General features: G+C 31.7%; 1 protein-coding gene across 3 annotated transcripts in view; it reads right to left on the reverse strand.

The window, feature by feature from the left end:
- Positions 1-19,053, reverse strand: part of LOC143085437 (uncharacterized) — a 25,610-nt gene continuing 6,557 nt past the window's right edge. For 2 of the 3 annotated variants that reach the window (XM_076261780.1, XM_076261781.1), the window contains exons 6-7: positions 16,634-16,759; positions 14,846-15,815 (exon numbers count right to left, since the gene is read on the reverse strand). In XM_076261780.1, coding sequence (XP_076117895.1) covers positions 14,871-15,815; positions 16,634-16,759 — 1,071 coding nt within the window. In that variant the 3' untranslated portion in view covers positions 14,846-14,870. Of the gene's footprint in view, positions 1,283-3,755; positions 3,879-5,000; positions 5,073-5,802; positions 6,005-6,894; positions 7,170-7,645; positions 8,078-14,845; positions 15,816-16,633; positions 16,760-19,053 lie in introns of those variants that run through there. The other variant, XM_076261779.1, reaches the window with a different exon arrangement.

The following is a 19,053-nucleotide window of genomic DNA, read 5'->3' on the forward strand; positions in this document are numbered from 1 at the left end:
TAAGACTAAATGTACATTTTAATTATAACAACTCTTTATACCAACGCATTTTTTATAACACAAAATTATGGAATTTAACTAAAATATAAAAGGAAATTGTTCAGAAAATTCCAATGTATCATAGAAGTATCATTGTGATAACAACATAAGGAGGAAAACATTTGTTTGTTTTGAGCTATAATCATTTTGACAACTATTAAATAATATCTACGAAAGTACTGATTTGACAATAAATTTACAATTTATTGTCAAATAAAATTACAAACTAAGTAAAAACAAAACCTGTGTCTATTGTTCTGCAACTAGTAAAATATTTTAAAATACGTTTAAAGGCTTCCAAGATAACTTTTATCAATTAGTTTTTAAATCCGCTCGAAGGGCGCCATAAATTACTATCGCTATCATGTGCATAAAGCTGATTGTTGTAAAGGGCATATTTTGTTCGTCCAGCTTGAAATATTTCCGCTAACTGAGGATCAATGTACGCCAGATTGTTCCCTTTTGATTCTGCACCTGCTGTTTTGGGTCTCTGATATTTATTATCATATTCTGCTTGTCTTTCAGTAATGGCTGAATGTGGTCTACTGTAATTTTCACTTTGTCTATAGCTAGTGTACTTTTTTGTTGCTGGTTCTGACAAGGTCGAATATTTGTATTTAGATTCAGCATTTGAAGGACTCCTAACATTTGTGGAATAAGGTCGATGTGTAGAATCCTGAAACATCTCATTCAAATGATGTTCATTTTTATTTACGCCTGGACGGTCTATATCTCCACCATACTTTGTATTATAATCAGTAGTATACGGTTGTTCACGTCCCTCGCCAATGAGATCAGAAAGTTTTTTCTCTGCATCTTTCGATTGGTAATGTTTATATGAATCTTTTTGTTCAACCTCTTTATTGTAGAACAAACGCTGTAGTCGTTCATTGTCTTTTTCCGGACGGACCCTTACCTTAGTTTTATCAGCAGATGTATTTCTTTTCTTTTCCGAGACGGAGGTTGAGAATGACTTTGCAACTGGTTGAATAACTCCTTTTGTAAGAATAGCTCCATCTTTTTCAATCAATAATGGGAGCCAAACAACGAAAGAAACTGTGTCGCCTTGTACGGTAAATTCTTTATAGCTATCTTTGTCATATGGTTGTCCGGACATTGGAGGTTCAGCAAATTCAAGAGGAGGATTATGGGTATTCATTAACCAGCAAATTTCAATACATTTATTGACATACTCCGGTAATCTTTCTGTGTACATTGGTTTGCGACTGTAATTCATGTAACTCTGTAACAACAAACCATATATATTATCAGCTATCGAATTTAAAAAAATAAGTGTATTAGTATCACTCGATTGATATCTAAATTAAATGTGTCTAGTTTAAAACAACCAGTAATAACAAATGAACAATATTTCACTACTTTAAACTTGCTTTCCAGCACTATCCAGAAACGCACTTCGGGCGCACGAAATACCTTTATCTTCTATCATTAACATAAAATACACTCAGATTAGTTCTCTTTTTCTTTTGTCTTGTTGTGATACTATAGTGTTGAAAGAACATTATAAAAATTGTATAGACCTGAGCAACATTTATGCATTTATCGAAAGCAGGAGAACTAAAATCAACGTTTTAAGCCACTGGTATATAAGCCAGGGATGGGGTAATTAAAAATGTAATGGTAATTAAGTGTAATGCATTACAATTTTCCATGTAATTGAATGTAATGTGTAATCGAGCATTTTTTTAATTACATGTGATGGTAATTTAATTAATGACATTGAAAAAAGCATGTAATGCTCAATTACTTTTGAATTACATTTCAATTACATGTACTTTTATGGTGTTACAGTTAAGGATTTGTGTTTAATAATATAAATTGTAAAATTATATGTATTTTTCAAATATTAATATCACATGCTTTTTTAATATATGAAGTTTGTAATTTATTCTGAATCTTTTATATCATTTATTTGACCTACAGATTTTTTATTAATAGTCTTATAATTTAAAAAATGTGATAATCATATATAAGGGTTGTTTAGTTTTTAAGAAAGATCTTTAACTAAATAGATTGATAAGTAATAAACACCTTGTTAAACAAAAACAATAAAATGTGTCACTGTGAATTATCTTTCTGAGACAGTTCATTTAGAATTTAAAATTACTGCATACAATCATTTTGTCAAATTAGTATACACAAAAAGATTATAGAAATAAAAATTAACAGCTGTAAAAACAAACAGCAATTACTCAGATTAAAATGTTCGGAGGCAATGCCACTATTACAAATATTTTATCTAATTAGCAAAATATTGCTAATATTTAGACATTATATACATTGTTTGTACTAAAAATTATTTTCAATATTGTGACAAGCACACTTTTTAATATTTTTAAAGTAAAATAAAAAAATATTTTAAATTCATTTATGATTTCTTTATTCATATTATGTTTAATTCAAATGAGTTCATTTCTGAGATGTCAAAATACCCCTTGATGTATTGGCAAGTTAATAGAAACAAATTCCCTCTCCTATCAATATAATGATCTTCTAATCATAAAACTTCCATGTCCTGATCGAGCAATATCTTGCACAACATTAGCTCCTGTCGAAAGACTATTTACAATTGCTGTTTTCAGACTATAAGATTCAGACTATTATTGACAAAACATTAAAATAACTATATTAAATGATTATCAAATGCAACGCTTAAACTATGCTTACATGAATATTTTAAACATGCATTATATGAACATGTAAAATATTGTTAAAAAATATCGTGATGAAATGTTATGTGTAATTTAATTAATTACTTTAGTAAAGTAATTGTCATTTAATTAATTACATTTCAAAAACTGTGTAATGTGTAATTAGTGTAATTGACCATTTTTGCAAAGTAATGTGTAATTTAATTAATTACATTCCAATGTAATTGACCCCAAGTCTGATAAAAGCACCGAAACTGATATTTAATGTTTGGTCTTATGTTTTGACGATAAACCCATGTAACAGGTTAGGGAGATGATTATGTGCTTACAAACATGTTTATCTCTACTACATTGTAATACAGTCAGAAACGAGCATTGTGTTGTTTAAATACATTCGTCTGCCTCTGCAAATAATTGTTTATAATTGGCAAAATTTCATTTTTATTTATGAAATGTGTTTTAATCCACCATTTTCTATCTAAGAAAATGCCAGTACCAATTCAGGATTATGACAGTTGTTTCCATTTAGTTTGATGTTTTTGAAACTTTCCGATTAAAATTTTCCTCGTAGTTTGGTATTATTGTTGTTTTACTTTTTACGAATTATCGATCTTGTAACTCACTGAAACAGTCAGTAAGGATTTTCCCTCACGTTATGCCATGGGAAATACAATCAGATATAGTTTATCTAAGATGTTCACGTCATATCTACATTCTAATCTGACAATCCACAAAAGGAGGTTCGGGTCTTTACAAAGTTATCTTTTATATGAAATAACAAGGGTACAGATTGTTTCTGTCTCTAGTTTGTAGCAAAACGTTCGAAAATTGGAAACAGATTGTTATAAAAAAAAATCAACTATTCAGGTCAAACTTCAATTAGCAAGACATTCTGTTTAGTTACACAACAAGGGTAACCCTTTTAAATTTTACTTTGTCTTGCTGATGGATATTCTATACAGAACATGTACTGAACTGAAAAAACATCCATTAGATAAAATAAAGTAAACTTGATTAAAAAGAAATCACGGATATTTATCGAACCTTTTGCAAATTATCAATCGCTGTCTTGGCTTTCAATTTCAGACATGTTTCAAGCATCTGTCTGATTTGCTTGTCTTCTCCGCTCTGGAGATTGCTTTCTGTTGCATGTTCTCTTGAAGATACCTAAAGATTTGAACAAAGATATAGATTTTTTTAAACAGAATATCTTTCAAAAAAATCGTTGTTGAAAAAATACACAAAATCATGAATTAATGGAAGGCAGAAGATATGTGTAATTGATTTATTTTGGGAATCTAGCTTTCAAAAAGTAAACGGATATTCTTTTAATCACATAACCTAAATTAACGGTATGCAACCAACTACCTTGGTTATCATAGTCACAACAAAAAATAACACATGTCTTGTATATTGGTGCCATTGAAATATCATATTACATCATGTTTATTCAATAAATATATTACCTTTAAAAGGACATTGCAAAATAACAAGTTTTCACCTTTAAAGCTCGTGTGCATACTCTTTATATTTACCAGCATTTATACTATACATTTGTACTTCTGTTCTAGTACTATGGACAACAAAATTATTTATTTTGTAAAAATATTTCCGTTCTCAATTTATACTGCAAACATTAAAACAATATTATTTTCATTTACCTGGGAATATTATTCTATTTGGCGGCATTTTGTTCAAGGTTTTAGATGACTTACGTAATTATCTTTACATCTCACAGCGGTATACTACTGTTGCTTTTATTTATTCAACACTTATATTATTGATTTTGTATGTACATATTTATTCGCTCAATGTATGTTCACTTGTGTTGATATGTTTCTTGATTGAGTTAAGCCATTTCAATTGATATTTTATAGTGTGTCTTTCTATGTTGCGATGTAACTATTGTTTCAGGTAAGGGTGAAGGTTGGTACCTTTAAATATTTAAACCTGCTGAATTTGTATGAATCTGTCCTACGTCAGGAACCTGGTGTTCAGTAGTTGTTGTTTGTTGATGTGATTCATAAGTATTTCTCGTTTCCCGATTTTTTTATATAGATTAGACCGTTTGTTTTTCCCGTTTGAATGGTTTCACACTAGTCATTTTTGGAGCGTTTTATATCTTGCTGTGCAGTGTGAGCCAAGGCTCCGAGTTCAAGACCGTACTTTGACTCATAACGGGTTTTCTTTTACAAATTATGACGTGGAGGAAGAGTTGTCTCATTGGCAATCATACAACATCTTCTTATATTTATGAATATTACGATTGATTTAATAAAGTTCACTTACAGGATTACTTAAAATGCATTCCAAACTTTGCAACGATTCCATTTGCGCCCTTTTACAGAATGAACTGGCATGCTGAAAGACAAATATGGCGAGTTGAATCTTGAGTTTACATGAAAATATGGACAAAAGAAAATCTTACTTAGACCTGGCAGTAAAGTATTTAAACAATATTTTACGATTGTAGTATTGCAAGAAATACTTGAATTTGGTTCATAATTTGGGCCATTATAATAACGTGACTTTATATATTATATGTTTTAAATAAACCTGGTGTTTCCAATCTTAACAGACAGCGCTTTACCTAATAGGTTCAAAATGTGCATCGAAATGTGATACTATTATAAACCTTCATATTTTTTTCATGTTACAATTGAAGTATACTTTATTAGTCTCAATCCAGGGATCAGTAAAAATATTTGAAATTCATCGTTAAACTGCATAATTATGACAAACCAGTGACATCATCGCTGAAACAATGTTCCAAAACCATATGAACGTGTATTTTTGGACAAACCTGAACTTTAATTAGCTTTTCAATTTAGGTAATGTTGTTTATCATTCAGTTCCTTTAATACTTTTCATCTCGGCTTTGAAATGTAAAGGTTTGCTGGTTTTGAATAAAACAAAACTATAAAAAACGCTTTTGACATACAAATTTTCATGATCATCAGCATTAACACCTACTAATCAACCCTATAATGCAAATCTATGATTCATAACGTTTATGTTAAATATAATTGTATATCATGTTTTTAAATACCGTAATTACTTTAGATAGCATTACATAGAAATCATTCAATACCTTCATTATTTCCAATAAAATTCTGACACCAGCTTCTTCATCTACTCGACCTTCAGTAGTAAGACTCTCTAAAGCATCTGTCCAGTCATTGTCATACAAGTTGTTGTACTTTTCTGCAAGCTTTGTAGATCTATTAGGGTCACTTAGGTCAGCAATTCCTGCATTGTTTTCACTTAACTTGTCGCCCATTTCTTTGCTTAATCTGGTTAGATAAGAAACAGTTCGGTTGAGTTTATACTTATTCATTTATTCAGACTTTCACCTTTTAATATACGAATTTGAATTCTTAACAATTAGAAATATTGTATAAGTATTAGAGAATATTCAGACGAGTAAGAAGCATGGTGATCATAGATCAATATGACAGGTACTGATATAGCAAACAAACAACATAAAATTATGAAGATACGTTATACTAGGAATATCGCATTCCTTTAAACTTGACTTACACTTAGTTTATATCCTGTCACAAATACAAAAAAGTGCGAAGATTAAAAAAACCAGCCGAAGAGTCACATGGCCAACAAAACCACGAACGCTAGCATCTGTTCATGGAAAATTTAAACTATAATACTGTAGCTATGAATAAATCGTTATCAAAGTTACCAGGATTATAATTTAGTACATGAAGAAAGAACGTGAATAAAATAAAATAAACGAGGTTACTATACTCTTTTTGCATTCTACATAGATTCTTAATAATGAATACAAACATTTTTTGACTTGATACTATATCATTATCATAACAAATTATATTATCTTTTTCGTATTTCCATAAAAGTCATGTGGATTGATTTTATTGCTGCGTCAAAACTTGCTGTTTTTGTATGGATCGGTAATTTGAGGTCAGTGGTGATATAATACCGAGGAATACTATACTATTTTTGCTTCGGTCAATTTTTTAAGATATGACTTTTTATGCGTACAAATCGTCTGCGTTTTATAGATTTACATAGATATACGTTCATACAAAAGTTTGTTAAGTGAACATATCAACATTGAATATAGAACTGCTTTTTGAATTTGAAATGTTTACAAATTTATGAAAACTCGAAAACTGTTAGCTTTCTACAATGTTCAACTCAAAATTACCTGGATAAAGCTGATTCCTTTTCAGACTTGAGATTTGTTAATTCAGTCTCTTTTTCCTTCAGACGCATTTTCAATTGTTTAATGGTTTCTTCGGATTCTGTCCTAGCTTTTTGTTTTGCTTCCTTTATTAACTGTTTTGCTTTAGTTATTATTTCATCATTAGCGTCTACTGCTTCTTTATATTTTTTCATGGATTCATCATTTACTTCTTTAAGTGTATTGTATTCCTCAGTTTGTCTCTGCAACTCAGACTTCAGTTTTTCTGTAGTTGTGTCCTGTTAATCAAATAGAGTAATAAAAATGAACAGATCATCTTCTGTATACTTACTTTCTCCCTTTTATTAATTTCAAAAAGGGAAACACAGGGATGTAGTATACGTCATCCATAGGACAATCAAATGCTTCAAACAAAGGCCGACATTTTTTATGTCTCGTTGTCTTTATTATTGGATTTATTTTTAAAAAATTAGTAAAATGTCACAAAGGTGTATCAATATCCCTGCATGGCGTGAAAAAAATAAACAAAAGAGGTCAACATATCTTCTTCAACATTACACAAGTAGATGTCGATACACAATGTAAAGTAATAATCATGTTACCATGTCAAACAAAGTACACGAATGAATAAATCTAAACATGTAAAATGTACGAGTAGAAAATATATAAGAACTACAGAATTGTCTATAACGATATAAAAAAATCATATTCTGAATCTAAAAAGCTGAAATTTCTTACTCCTAAGTATAATTACCTTCAGAGATGATTCTATAGTATCAATATCAACTTTCTGTAAATCCTTAACCAAAGTTAGAAGTTGGTCCACTTTTGAGGATTCTCTCGATGATCTACTTTTCGTCCTGTCATACTCGATTATGACATTTGGTGATGACAGTTTGTCGGGGGAAATATAAACCTTTCTTGTCGATGTTATTCGGTCTTGTCTATCATGATCGTTGGTTTCCCCTTCACTAGAAATTGTTGGTGATGGTTGGTGGTCTCTGGAAAGAAATTCTCTCCTTGTGATAGGTTTACTGTGCGTATCAAGATGACTTCTTTCATCATGTGGTGAAGTTGCCCGGTTGTATGTAGATTCAGAGCTAGGTCTGAGGAAATCGTATAAATTTGAAGCTCTGCCTGGACCCACGGTTCTGCTGTGTGTATCTTGCCTCCGGGAAGACATTTTCTGTTGAAAGAAGACAAAATTTTCTTTAAAGTGATGGATACTATAAACGTCATTCTTTATCGTGACTGTCACGTTTTGTTTTTTGTTTATTGAGTATTTCATTGGAGACCACGGGTATTTTAATACATTTATATGTCAATTTGGTCATCGTTTAACTGTTAAAAGTAATATTAGCGGTGTCAGTTTCAATGCACCAAATGCACACTTAGACAATTAATGTCTCTTATGGGACTAAAATGGAAACCAAACCCGGACAAGGAAACAGAGTGTTTAAGGTTCAGTTGTCGAAGAGTAATGTAATCTGTTATGCACTCTCGTATGTTCTTCTATTCAATGTTTCAAGCATTTTAATTTAGCAACATCGACACATTGTCTCATGATAACAATATTTTTTCGATGAAGAAAGGTAATATCTTAAACTAAATAAGTTATTCCTAGATATATGGAATTAGTTAGTAATCGGTGTAGCTAGTATTGAAACTTGTCACAATGAGAGAAAGAGGAGAGACGCTGTGACGAATACTGTGTCATTTATAACTGACTGTGCGGCATGGGTTTCTCGTTTTTCAAGACCGTATGGTAACCTATGATTGCGTACATCGACATCATTTGAACTAAATTTAGGCGACTAGTTGTCTCATCGGTAATCATCTCCCTTTAATAAAAGACAAAGCTTGAATATAACACAAACACCATGTTTATAAAAAATATTTTCTACAATTAGGTCCTTTGACAGTTTCCTTAACTTATTTGATGCAAAAATTAACATAGACAGATAATAAGTCTAGTGAAGAAAGATGCCTTCAATTTGTAACGTCAACAAACAAAAATAGTCAATCATAACGTTTTTTAAAAACATACATTGATTATATATAACTCGATGGAATACTTTATTCCTTGTTCGATTTTCGGTTAGGAAATATTAATTTTAAATGGGCACATCAGTTATGGTTACTGTATCAGGGTTGATGGATATGTGACGGCTGAATTTGTTTGTTGGTGTTCCGTACCACTTTCAGCTACCTTGTTTACTAGTATATCATGTCGGTCGGATGTTTTTGGTGGATGAAGCCGGAGTACCCAGAAGGAACCATTGACCGTCAACAGAAAAATTGCCAATTCTTGTCATCGAAGAACTTCAAGATGAGCACAACTCGCAACGAGCGAGGTTCAAACTTACACCCACCGACTTGATAGAATCGAAGATAAACTACTTTAATTAGTCGACAGACGTTGACTTTTAACACTTTATACATTAACAATGTCACTCCATTAACACCAACCGGTTTTAATTAATAATGAAGACAATACAATTTTCAACAACAACAACAAAAGTAAAATCCCAAGAATATTGAACTCCGAGGGAAATTCAAAACGGAAAGTCGCTAGTCAAATGGCAAAATCAAAAGCTCGAACACCTCAAACGAATGGATAACAACTGTCATATTCCTGACTTGGTGCAAGCAATTTCTTATGTTTTAAAATTGGGAGAAAGAGGAATTGGATAAATTAATTGACTGGTGGAAGTTTGTTTACGTACAGCGGCAAATGTTTAGAATTAATTCGTTGGGTGGATTCTGTAATGTTGGTCTTACAGCATGAAGGGTGGTAATTGTCAACTGCCACAGGGAAACAGTAGCAATAATTCCAAAACTAGTATCTCAATTGTTTGTAAAACAATTGAAAGGTCTTTCCTGTAAAAGTGATGTTTTCGTAATGTTCTTTGTACGACCTTTCGTTTGATATACGACAAGCATACCTTTTGAAACTTTTCGCTTTTTACACTTGACCTCATCCTCCTTCATTTTTTAGATCGGAAGTATGATATATGTAACACAGGGTAGATGAGCTTTCATTTGATATGCGACAACGCCATGTTCTAAAAAGTTTGATTTTTGCACTTAATAACCCCATCCAACCAATTTTTGGAGGTTGGGAATTTGATATTTCCAATGTACACATCATGACCTTTCATTTGATATACAACAACTCTATCGTAAAAGAAAATTTATTTTTTGCACTCAATGACCCCAACCAACCAAATTTTGCGGGACGTCAATTTGAAATTTGAAATGTACGCTTTCTGTTCTTTCATTTGATATGCAACAACCTTACTATCTGAGAATTTTGAATTTTTGCACTAAATGACCCCACCCGTCCTCCTGGGATGAAAAGGGGGTTTAAAATTTTCATTTTTAAGTAGAGTTTATTAAGACCTTCAATTTGATATATCAGATGACCCCATTTGATAAAGTGCAAAAAATGATGCAATATCAACTATATAAATAGAAGTTATGAAACTTACAAAGTCAATGCAAAACTTGAAAATTTCAAATTGAATTTATGGCGTTTTTTTCCATGGAATGTTTTTGGTATTTGGTCAAACATATAACTATGTTAACCTCTTCAAATTTCAGAAACATTTTAAGTGGTAAGATGTTGTTGATTCAGAAATACATGCCGCCGCTTGCAAAATTTCAAACTGTATTATCTCTAAAACGACAAAAGATATCTCAAATCTGTTAAATGGTAAATGATCTTGATCTAAAGGACAACATTATAGAAAAAGAATTGGGACAATTTCAAAGTTCACCAAGGTCAAAATTAATAATCAAATATATGATGCAATACCAAACTTGAGAACCGGAAGTCGTGGAGACATGGGACTACCACCATTCAACTCAGGACCACTTGACCTTTCAAATATCACAAGGTCAAGGTCATAGTATAATGTGAAGGTCAAGGTGAAATTTCATCATGACCTGACATTGACCTCAAATTGAAGGTCTTGAATTACTGATCATCTTTGCAGTTTATAGTAGGTTGATATCTGTTACCTTTAAAAAGATATACACACAATACTATACTTTTAAGAATCATCCCGTCGTAACTTTTGAACAAACAGTCGGACACTTTTGAGCTCTGTGTATAAAATGTAGAGCTCATCGAGAGGAACATTTTATACGCTGTAAGTATGCAGCAAAGTCTTATGGTTTTCCTAATATGTAAGCTTGAAATTGCAGCGTAATTGTTTTTTGCACTCGGTGACCTTTGACCTTGACTGCATATTGAAGGTCACATGAAATAAAGATTATTGGTGAAGGTCCCAAGTCTCTACGACTTCTGGTTCTCGAAATACAATATTTCTAAAACTATGTACAAGTTTTCAAGGGGAATAACTCCTTATAAGGGTAAATAACAAAATGATTGTATATGTTTATTAACATTGCCATCTGTTTCTGTACATGTTGCCGTTTTCAAATCGATTCTATCTCTTATACTTTTTGAGAAAAATGCAAAAGAAAGAAATTGTTTCAAGGGGATATAACTCTCATAGGGGACGATGAAATCCTAATCAGCCTCACATGGTAATACATCATGTTGAGTACTACATTATGTTCAATTAAGGTCATGATATCTTTAAAACCAACGAGGGGGTGCCATGTTGAAAAAAATCAATAAAAGGGAGATAACTCCTAAAGGGGATGATGAAATCCTTAACAGGGTCATTTGGTAATAGATCTTGGTAAGGTCTAGCGATGGTCCATATTTGGTCTTAATAACTTCAACAGAAACAAGAGACGGGCATGTCAAAAAAATGTTGGAAGAAAAAAAAAAAAAAAGAAAAAGAAAAAAAAACATTAGAAAAACAATAAGGTCTTTCCCATGTAGGGGAAAGACCTTAATTATCCTTCGTGAGTGTTTAAATCGAAACGAAAGAGCCTATATGTACTAATTTTCAAATTAGTTAACGTATGTGTAAACATGTTACACAAGATAATTATGTAGATCAAATAAGATAACAATACACATAAACAAAGACATACCGTAGTTTGGAAATTAATAATTCCACAAGGAAGTTATTCTTTAATATTATACTTTCTAAAATCACGTGATGCAATTGTTTTAAAGTATATATTTCAGAAGACAATAGAAATAAACTAAATCCTTATTTAGCGCGATTGAAGGATTGTTTGTGGATATTTATATTTTATTTAAATAAGTTTAAAATTTCTTATGTCTCAGAGTAATTAATGTATTCGTGTTCCTACCTGTCAAAGGCCCTTATACCTGACGCCACACATAATCAATCAAATATTCATATCAAAATAACATCCATTCCTTAACATTCAAATAGTATAAACAATAAGAAACCTTTGAAAATTGTCAATGATTAGTTTTCTTTCAAGAGTGTTTTTAAATTAAGAAATATTTTTTAGATTGAAAATACAAATACACGTAGGGGAAGTGCAAGTATCAAAATAATTATGAAGGTTCTTTTAAGTAGTTTCTCGATATTTAGTATATCTACACTGGACTTGGTATATATGTACATCGAATAAACTGTGTGTTATTTTACCCATTTTAGTGATTTGTTTATGACTTTAATTATATTTTTTTTAATTATCTATTACTTGATTTATTCATTTATTTGTTTCTCTACTCTATATAAGAATTTTGCTTACATTTGAGGGAAAGTATTTTTAAAGGGTTGCTTTATATAACAATATTTGTTGCCATAAAACGATGAAACTATATTATTATTCGAAAATGTACATTATAAACGAAATGCCTTTTAGCCTAAGTTTTAGGACTCGTACTGCAAGTAATTTATATCATTAAAACATACTGTTATTTATGTATTAATGTGATTATTATTGAGTTTTCCTTAGACTGGGAATAATTCAGTGGTCACAGATAACTATTTTGCTTGCATTAAAATTTAACTATTTTGGAAAGATCTTTAATAATCATAAACAAAATTTCATTTTTATCGTAATTTACTTCCCAAAAACGATAGGAAAGAAAAGAGAAACAAAAGATACCAGAGGGAGTCAAACTCATAAATCGAATATAAACTGAAAACGCCATGGAATTACACTATTTTGTGATTTAAGATAGACAAGTTTAGATCTTATCTTTACCTTTAGACGAAAAGTGAGACATAGAAAGATGTGGGTAAACCATATGTGTTTATCGAATATATTTTCTGAGTAAAATTCATGTTACAACTAATGTTATGTAAGACTTTTATCGGTATACTATCCATACGATCTAATTGCCTACATACATCGCACTGGATTAAAACCCTTTGTACAATCAGTGGATTGACATGACCACACATCCTTCAAATAGACTACCGTTTTTTTTTCTTTTATGAGGGTTCATCGAATCAGCCTTTGTTTCTTTTATCAATTTCATTCAAAAACTAGAGGTTCTTAAGAGCCTGTTACCCACCTTGGTCTATGTGCATATTTAGTATTCATCTTCTAACTTCTAGCAATTGACAATGAGGGTCGGTTGAAAACAACACTTTAAGACAAAATACAAAAGCTTTCCAATTGTGAACTGTCCATTTCTAAATAGCAACATCCCAGCATCACATGCATGCATACAAGGTATATAACTCCCAATTGGTACGATATTTCCGTGCTTGCATTTCCTATCATTATTTTCATGATAGAGGGTTTCTGCTCTCAAGGAAGCTATTATTTTTTTTGTGAAATACGCATAACTCTAATTAAGAGTCGACGGACGATTTCGACAGTGCAGATTTATTTTGTAGAATTTATATTGTTGGTTATATTTTGTATTTAAAAATTTCTCTCTATCATAGTTTTCAAAATTAAAGGAAAAAAATAAACTAGAGGCTCTCAAGAGCCTGTGTCGCTCACCTTGGTCTATGTGCATATTAAACAATGGACACAGATAAATTAATGGCAAAATTGTGTTTTGGTGATAGTAATGTGTTTGTAGATTTTACTTTACTGAACATTCGTGTTGCTACAATTATCTCTATCTATAATGAACTTGGCCAAGTTATTACAATGGAAAATATTTTCTAAAAATTTATGAAAATTGTTAAAAAAATGACCATAATGGGCAATAACTCCTTAAGGGGTCAATTGATAATTTTGGTGATGTTAACTTATTTGTAGAACTTATTTTGCTGAACATTATTGCTGTTTGCAGTTCATCTCTACTAATAGTTATATTCAAGATAATAACCAAAATCTGAAAAATTTCCTTAAAATTACTAACTAGGGGCAGCAACCAAACAAAAGGTTATCCAGTTTGTCTGAAAATATGGGGGCAGATAGATCATGACAATTTTACCCTTGTCAGATTTGATCTAAATGCATCGGTTTCGGAGTTATAAGCCAAAATCTACATTTTACCCCTATGTTCTATTTTTAGCCATGGCGGCCATCTTGGTTAGTTGGCAGGGTCACGCCATATATTTTTAAAACTAGATACCCCAATAATGATTGTGGCCAAGTTTGGTTAAATTTGGCCCAGTAGTTTCAGAGGAGAAGATTTTTGCAAAAGTTTACGGACGACGGACGCACTCTTTTCGTGTGTCATCTGGTGACTTTCAAATATCTTTCAAATGATTGACCTTTAAGAGTACCTGATGAAGGTGAATTGAAAAATCGATTCAGACGCAAGAAATTGCGTACCATTAATTTTGTCTATATATTTTTACAAAATATGTCATGTGATCTCATATAACCAACTTTCGTACTGATAAGCGTCTAAATATTTCTAGGAATAACTATTTTAAATGGACGCTTTTTTCATCGTTTTCCCATAGAGGAATAATTTTTATAAACCAATATTTTAAAAACTTCAATAACTATATACACAGATAAAACAAAGACAATATAAAACAAAAGTTTATATCTAAATAAAACTACTAAACTGTAACAAATTTTAACCCTCAAATGTATGATATGAAAGTGTTAAAACAAAACTGGTATTCACTGATAAAAGTAGGTATGCTTATTCCAACTCAGCTTTGAACATAATACCATTTACCGTCTGGTAAATTTCGAAAGACAAGTTGTCCTTTGTGATCCTTATATTCTACATTGTCAATTCGAGGTGGTTCTTGTTGGTTAGAGCTTTGCCAATAATTTGAACCAGAAAAAGTGCTGCCCGTATGCGTGTTGCTTGTATCATATTTGAGATAGTTCTTTGCTTCGATGTCTGCGACATAGTTTGATATTCTGCTGGTTCCTGCCGACGTGCTTTTGCTCCATTGTGTATTTCTACTACCATATTGATCATTTGATATCCCACTTGTTTGACTACGGTCTCTGTAAGACTTCATAAAGTCTGATGAAGGTATATTTTCTCTATCTTTTTGGTGTGCAGAAGTGCCTGTCCATTCAAACTGGTGTCCATACAAGTTATCTTTAGTTCCTATAGTTGTTCCATCTGATGCTGCCATATGGACGCGGCCTCCTGTTTTATTTGTTTCAAATAACCGTGAAACCACGTCTTCTTTATTATCTGATCTTCTCTTTGATGTTTCTTCTCCTTCCCCTGGTCTGTACCTCGTTTTGTCCTCACTGTCCTCTTGACTGTACCGTGAGCTATATGCTTTGCTTTCTGGTCTGTACCAGTCATCTTTTATGTCCTTTCTACTCCGTTCTTTCACACTTGACCGACTAAGTTTCGCTTCAGATGGTATTGGCTGTGCCACTCCTTTGGTCAAAACCGGTCCATTTTCTTGTATTAGTAAAGGAAACCAAACAACAAATGATACGATGTCTCCTTGTTTTGTGTACTCCTTGTAATAATTTTTATCCAGTTCCTCACCTGTTCTAGGGACATCTCCGAAAACTAAAGGTGGATTACACATATTCATTAGCCAACACAGTTCCATAACTTTTTGTACGTATTCAGGAATTTGTTCTGCATACATTGCTTTTGATCGCATACTCAAATAACTCTGAAAAATAAATGATACGGAGTCATTACAGAAACAAGCCTCTGACCTTTACACATAAAGCTTTGATACAGTTAATTTAGACTGTTTCAATAGTCTAGTATGAAAAATATATAAAGGACAAAGTGTTTCTTCTCCTACAAAGCGAGTGAAAATATTTTGAATTATTTTCAGCAACCTTTGATCAATCATACATCACAAATACATAAGTGTTGTTGTAGCAAGACCAATATGCCATCTAAGGTCTTTTAGAAACATCTGATGTGAAAAGAAAATCATTTGCATATTCTTCCACATTTCCTTGGTGCCTCGCATTTGATGCATCTACTTCTTATATAAAATATATAATAGTTTATAAGGACATTTACCTTCCTAAATTAAATTGGTTCAAGCGTTGCACGAACGAGTCAAGGTCCAACTTGGTTAAGACTGTTTGTCTTAACAAGACTTTAAAAATGTTATTTCAGGAATGATCTTAAACATGGAGTACTAACAGATAAAGGATTTGACTGTCTTTCCGCCTGACTAATTGATTAAGATGAAACATTGTCTCTGTTATCTTGGTGGTTTTCCTTCAATATTCAGTTTTGTAGAAAATTTACGACCAAATTGGGACTTAAAAGATTTCCTATTCTTATTATTATCTAAAATTGCATTAAACATATAACACTTCTGACATGATTGGGTTTTACAAATGGTTTACATGCCATGTTCCAGAGAAATATGGAAACAATGTTTTACAGATTTGTTTTCTGAAATTACATAGCAATAAAAATATCTTTGTTCGATTAATGACATGTTATTTTAATGTAGACGTTTACCTTTTGTAGACTTGGTATCATATCTTTTGCTCCTAATTTGATACATTCCATCAGTAAAGAACGAATCTGCTTTTGACTGCTTTGGGTTGACTGTTTTTCTTCTGACCAAGCTTCGCGTTTTGTCATCTAAAATGATATAAGGATTTATTTCAAGATGAAAGAGTAATAAAACCATTGTTTGTTGAAAAAAACATATAAACCCGCGCGTTTCGTTTTATTGTCCGTAAGACACGATTTAATTCTATTTCATTCCTATGTATTCTGTAAGGTGAGCCCTACTTTTCATTTAAATTTAGTAAATACACTTTGCAGGCATTCTTCAAGGGGTTTATCTCCTTTTGAATGAAAATGCGGTGTAAAGCAATCACTAATAAATCGCACTAAGTTTCCACGTGCTATCAAATTATCTTTTAAAAAATCTGTTCTAAATAAGAAAGAAGATTAAACTTTTATCTAACAACATTCAATGATATGTCGATTATTTCCGATACTTATATATCCCCCCCCTCCGTTTTTGCACTTGGTGGGTTCGTTTTGCTTAGTCTTAAACTTTCTATGTAGTGTTTTGTGTACCATTGTTTGTCTGTTTGTCTGTTTGTCCTTTTATTTTTTCTATCCATTACGTTGTCAGTTTATTTTCAATCTATGAGTTTGAATATCCCGCTGGCATATTTACAAATGGCGCACAAAATGCCCTGACGTGACTAAAATACATCACATGTATGTTGATCCGATGACTGTACTCGACATGAGACAAAGGACATAAAAATAATATCTGTATCGATTGCCTTCTTGTTTCGGGACACTATTACATTTTTGCAAAAGATCCGATGTACCGTATATCTGACAGGTAATCATTTCCCCCATGTAACTTTAGAATTTCAAAGTCATCGATCTCAAACTGGATACATTAATGTATAAAACAATATTAGTTTTGAAATATTGACTCATGTTCGGTGTCAGAAATGCAAGAAGCTTCCACGAGCATTTGATAGTATCATACCAGTTTCCAAATAGACATGTTCACCATAAGCCGATACCGAAACCTTATCTCTTATTTATAGAGGGAATAAAGATATGAATGAATGAATGAATGAAACCGAAATTGATACCGAAGCCGATACCGAAACCAAAAATAGCAGTGAGGTAGATGGTAAATGTTAATAGTGTTAAATTAACTCAACCTTTTTACTCCAATATATTGTTTGAAATTCGAATACACTAGATGGAGTATTATTTCAATTCAACAATTTAGGGACTTTTCGTTTTAAATTTTCCTCGGAGTTCAGTATTTTTGTGATTTTACTTTTTACAGGAATTTATCTCACATAGACAAAAGTAGCTATACTGCTTTACCCTTCGAAGTCATTTTGAACGCTGTGCTTCAGTTATCAAATTCGTGTTGAAATATAAATTCAACCTTGTGAACTTGATATCTAACTTTGCTGAAAGGTCTTGTTTGACTGTTCGCATCCAAACTAGTATTTGAGTCCGTCACAAGTGTCGGATACATTCCATTAAATGGTATTAAAGCTATATTGAAAATATATAAATGTGACGTGCAGTAATGCTTATATTTATTTTATATTATATATTCGATTTTCATAACAATATTGAGACAAAGAAAACAATAAATATTGGATGTATTTTAGTTTCAGAGAAAAATAATGTTTAATTGATGCTGTTAGACCCACCAACGAACAACATATATAACAATGACGCGATGGTTTACATATTGATGGATACGATCGGTCCACAAGAGAAATAACCGTTTCCACGTGATTGCTACTTATTTGGCGATACCATTTATCAATCTGAACATCCTTATGCAACACCATATAATATAAGGCAGCTATGCAATCGAAATGTTATAATCCGCGATCAACACAAATGTGTCAATAAAAAGATTCGTGCAAGAAGAGTTTATGTAGAAATTTCATAAGACGAATGAAAATTTATAAATATAGGTTCTCTTTATATAATTAGTAGGCACGATATTGCACCCATTGTAGAACTATGTGCAGCTATTTTCCTACGACAAAACCTGCTTCATGATTAATGTACATCATAAACAAATTGTATCAACATCTTAAGGAAGTTTGCTTGTCATGTTTTGGGATTTTTGTCAGATTTTCGGAATCCTCTGGTTTTATCCATTTGAATGCCTTAAAAAAAATGCCCATTGAACCCCATTTTTCTTTTTATAAATAGTTTACATGTAGAATGATAAGCCATCTGTTTAAGTCTTATAAAATGTTAATTAGTTTTTAATAGTTTTTGAGAACTTAAACTTGTCCATGATAAAGCTATGAAAAGTCAATAGAGAATATTTTCTCGTCAAAATTTCAATGGCTAATATCTCGAAAACAAGCACATTGACATATATATTTCTTTTGATTCCTTTATTAATTCCCTTTAAA

Source organism: Mytilus galloprovincialis, chromosome 8, assembly GCF_965363235.1.
Source record: "Mytilus galloprovincialis chromosome 8, xbMytGall1.hap1.1, whole genome shotgun sequence".
Lineage (NCBI taxonomy): Eukaryota > Metazoa > Mollusca > Bivalvia > Mytilida > Mytilidae > Mytilus > Mytilus galloprovincialis.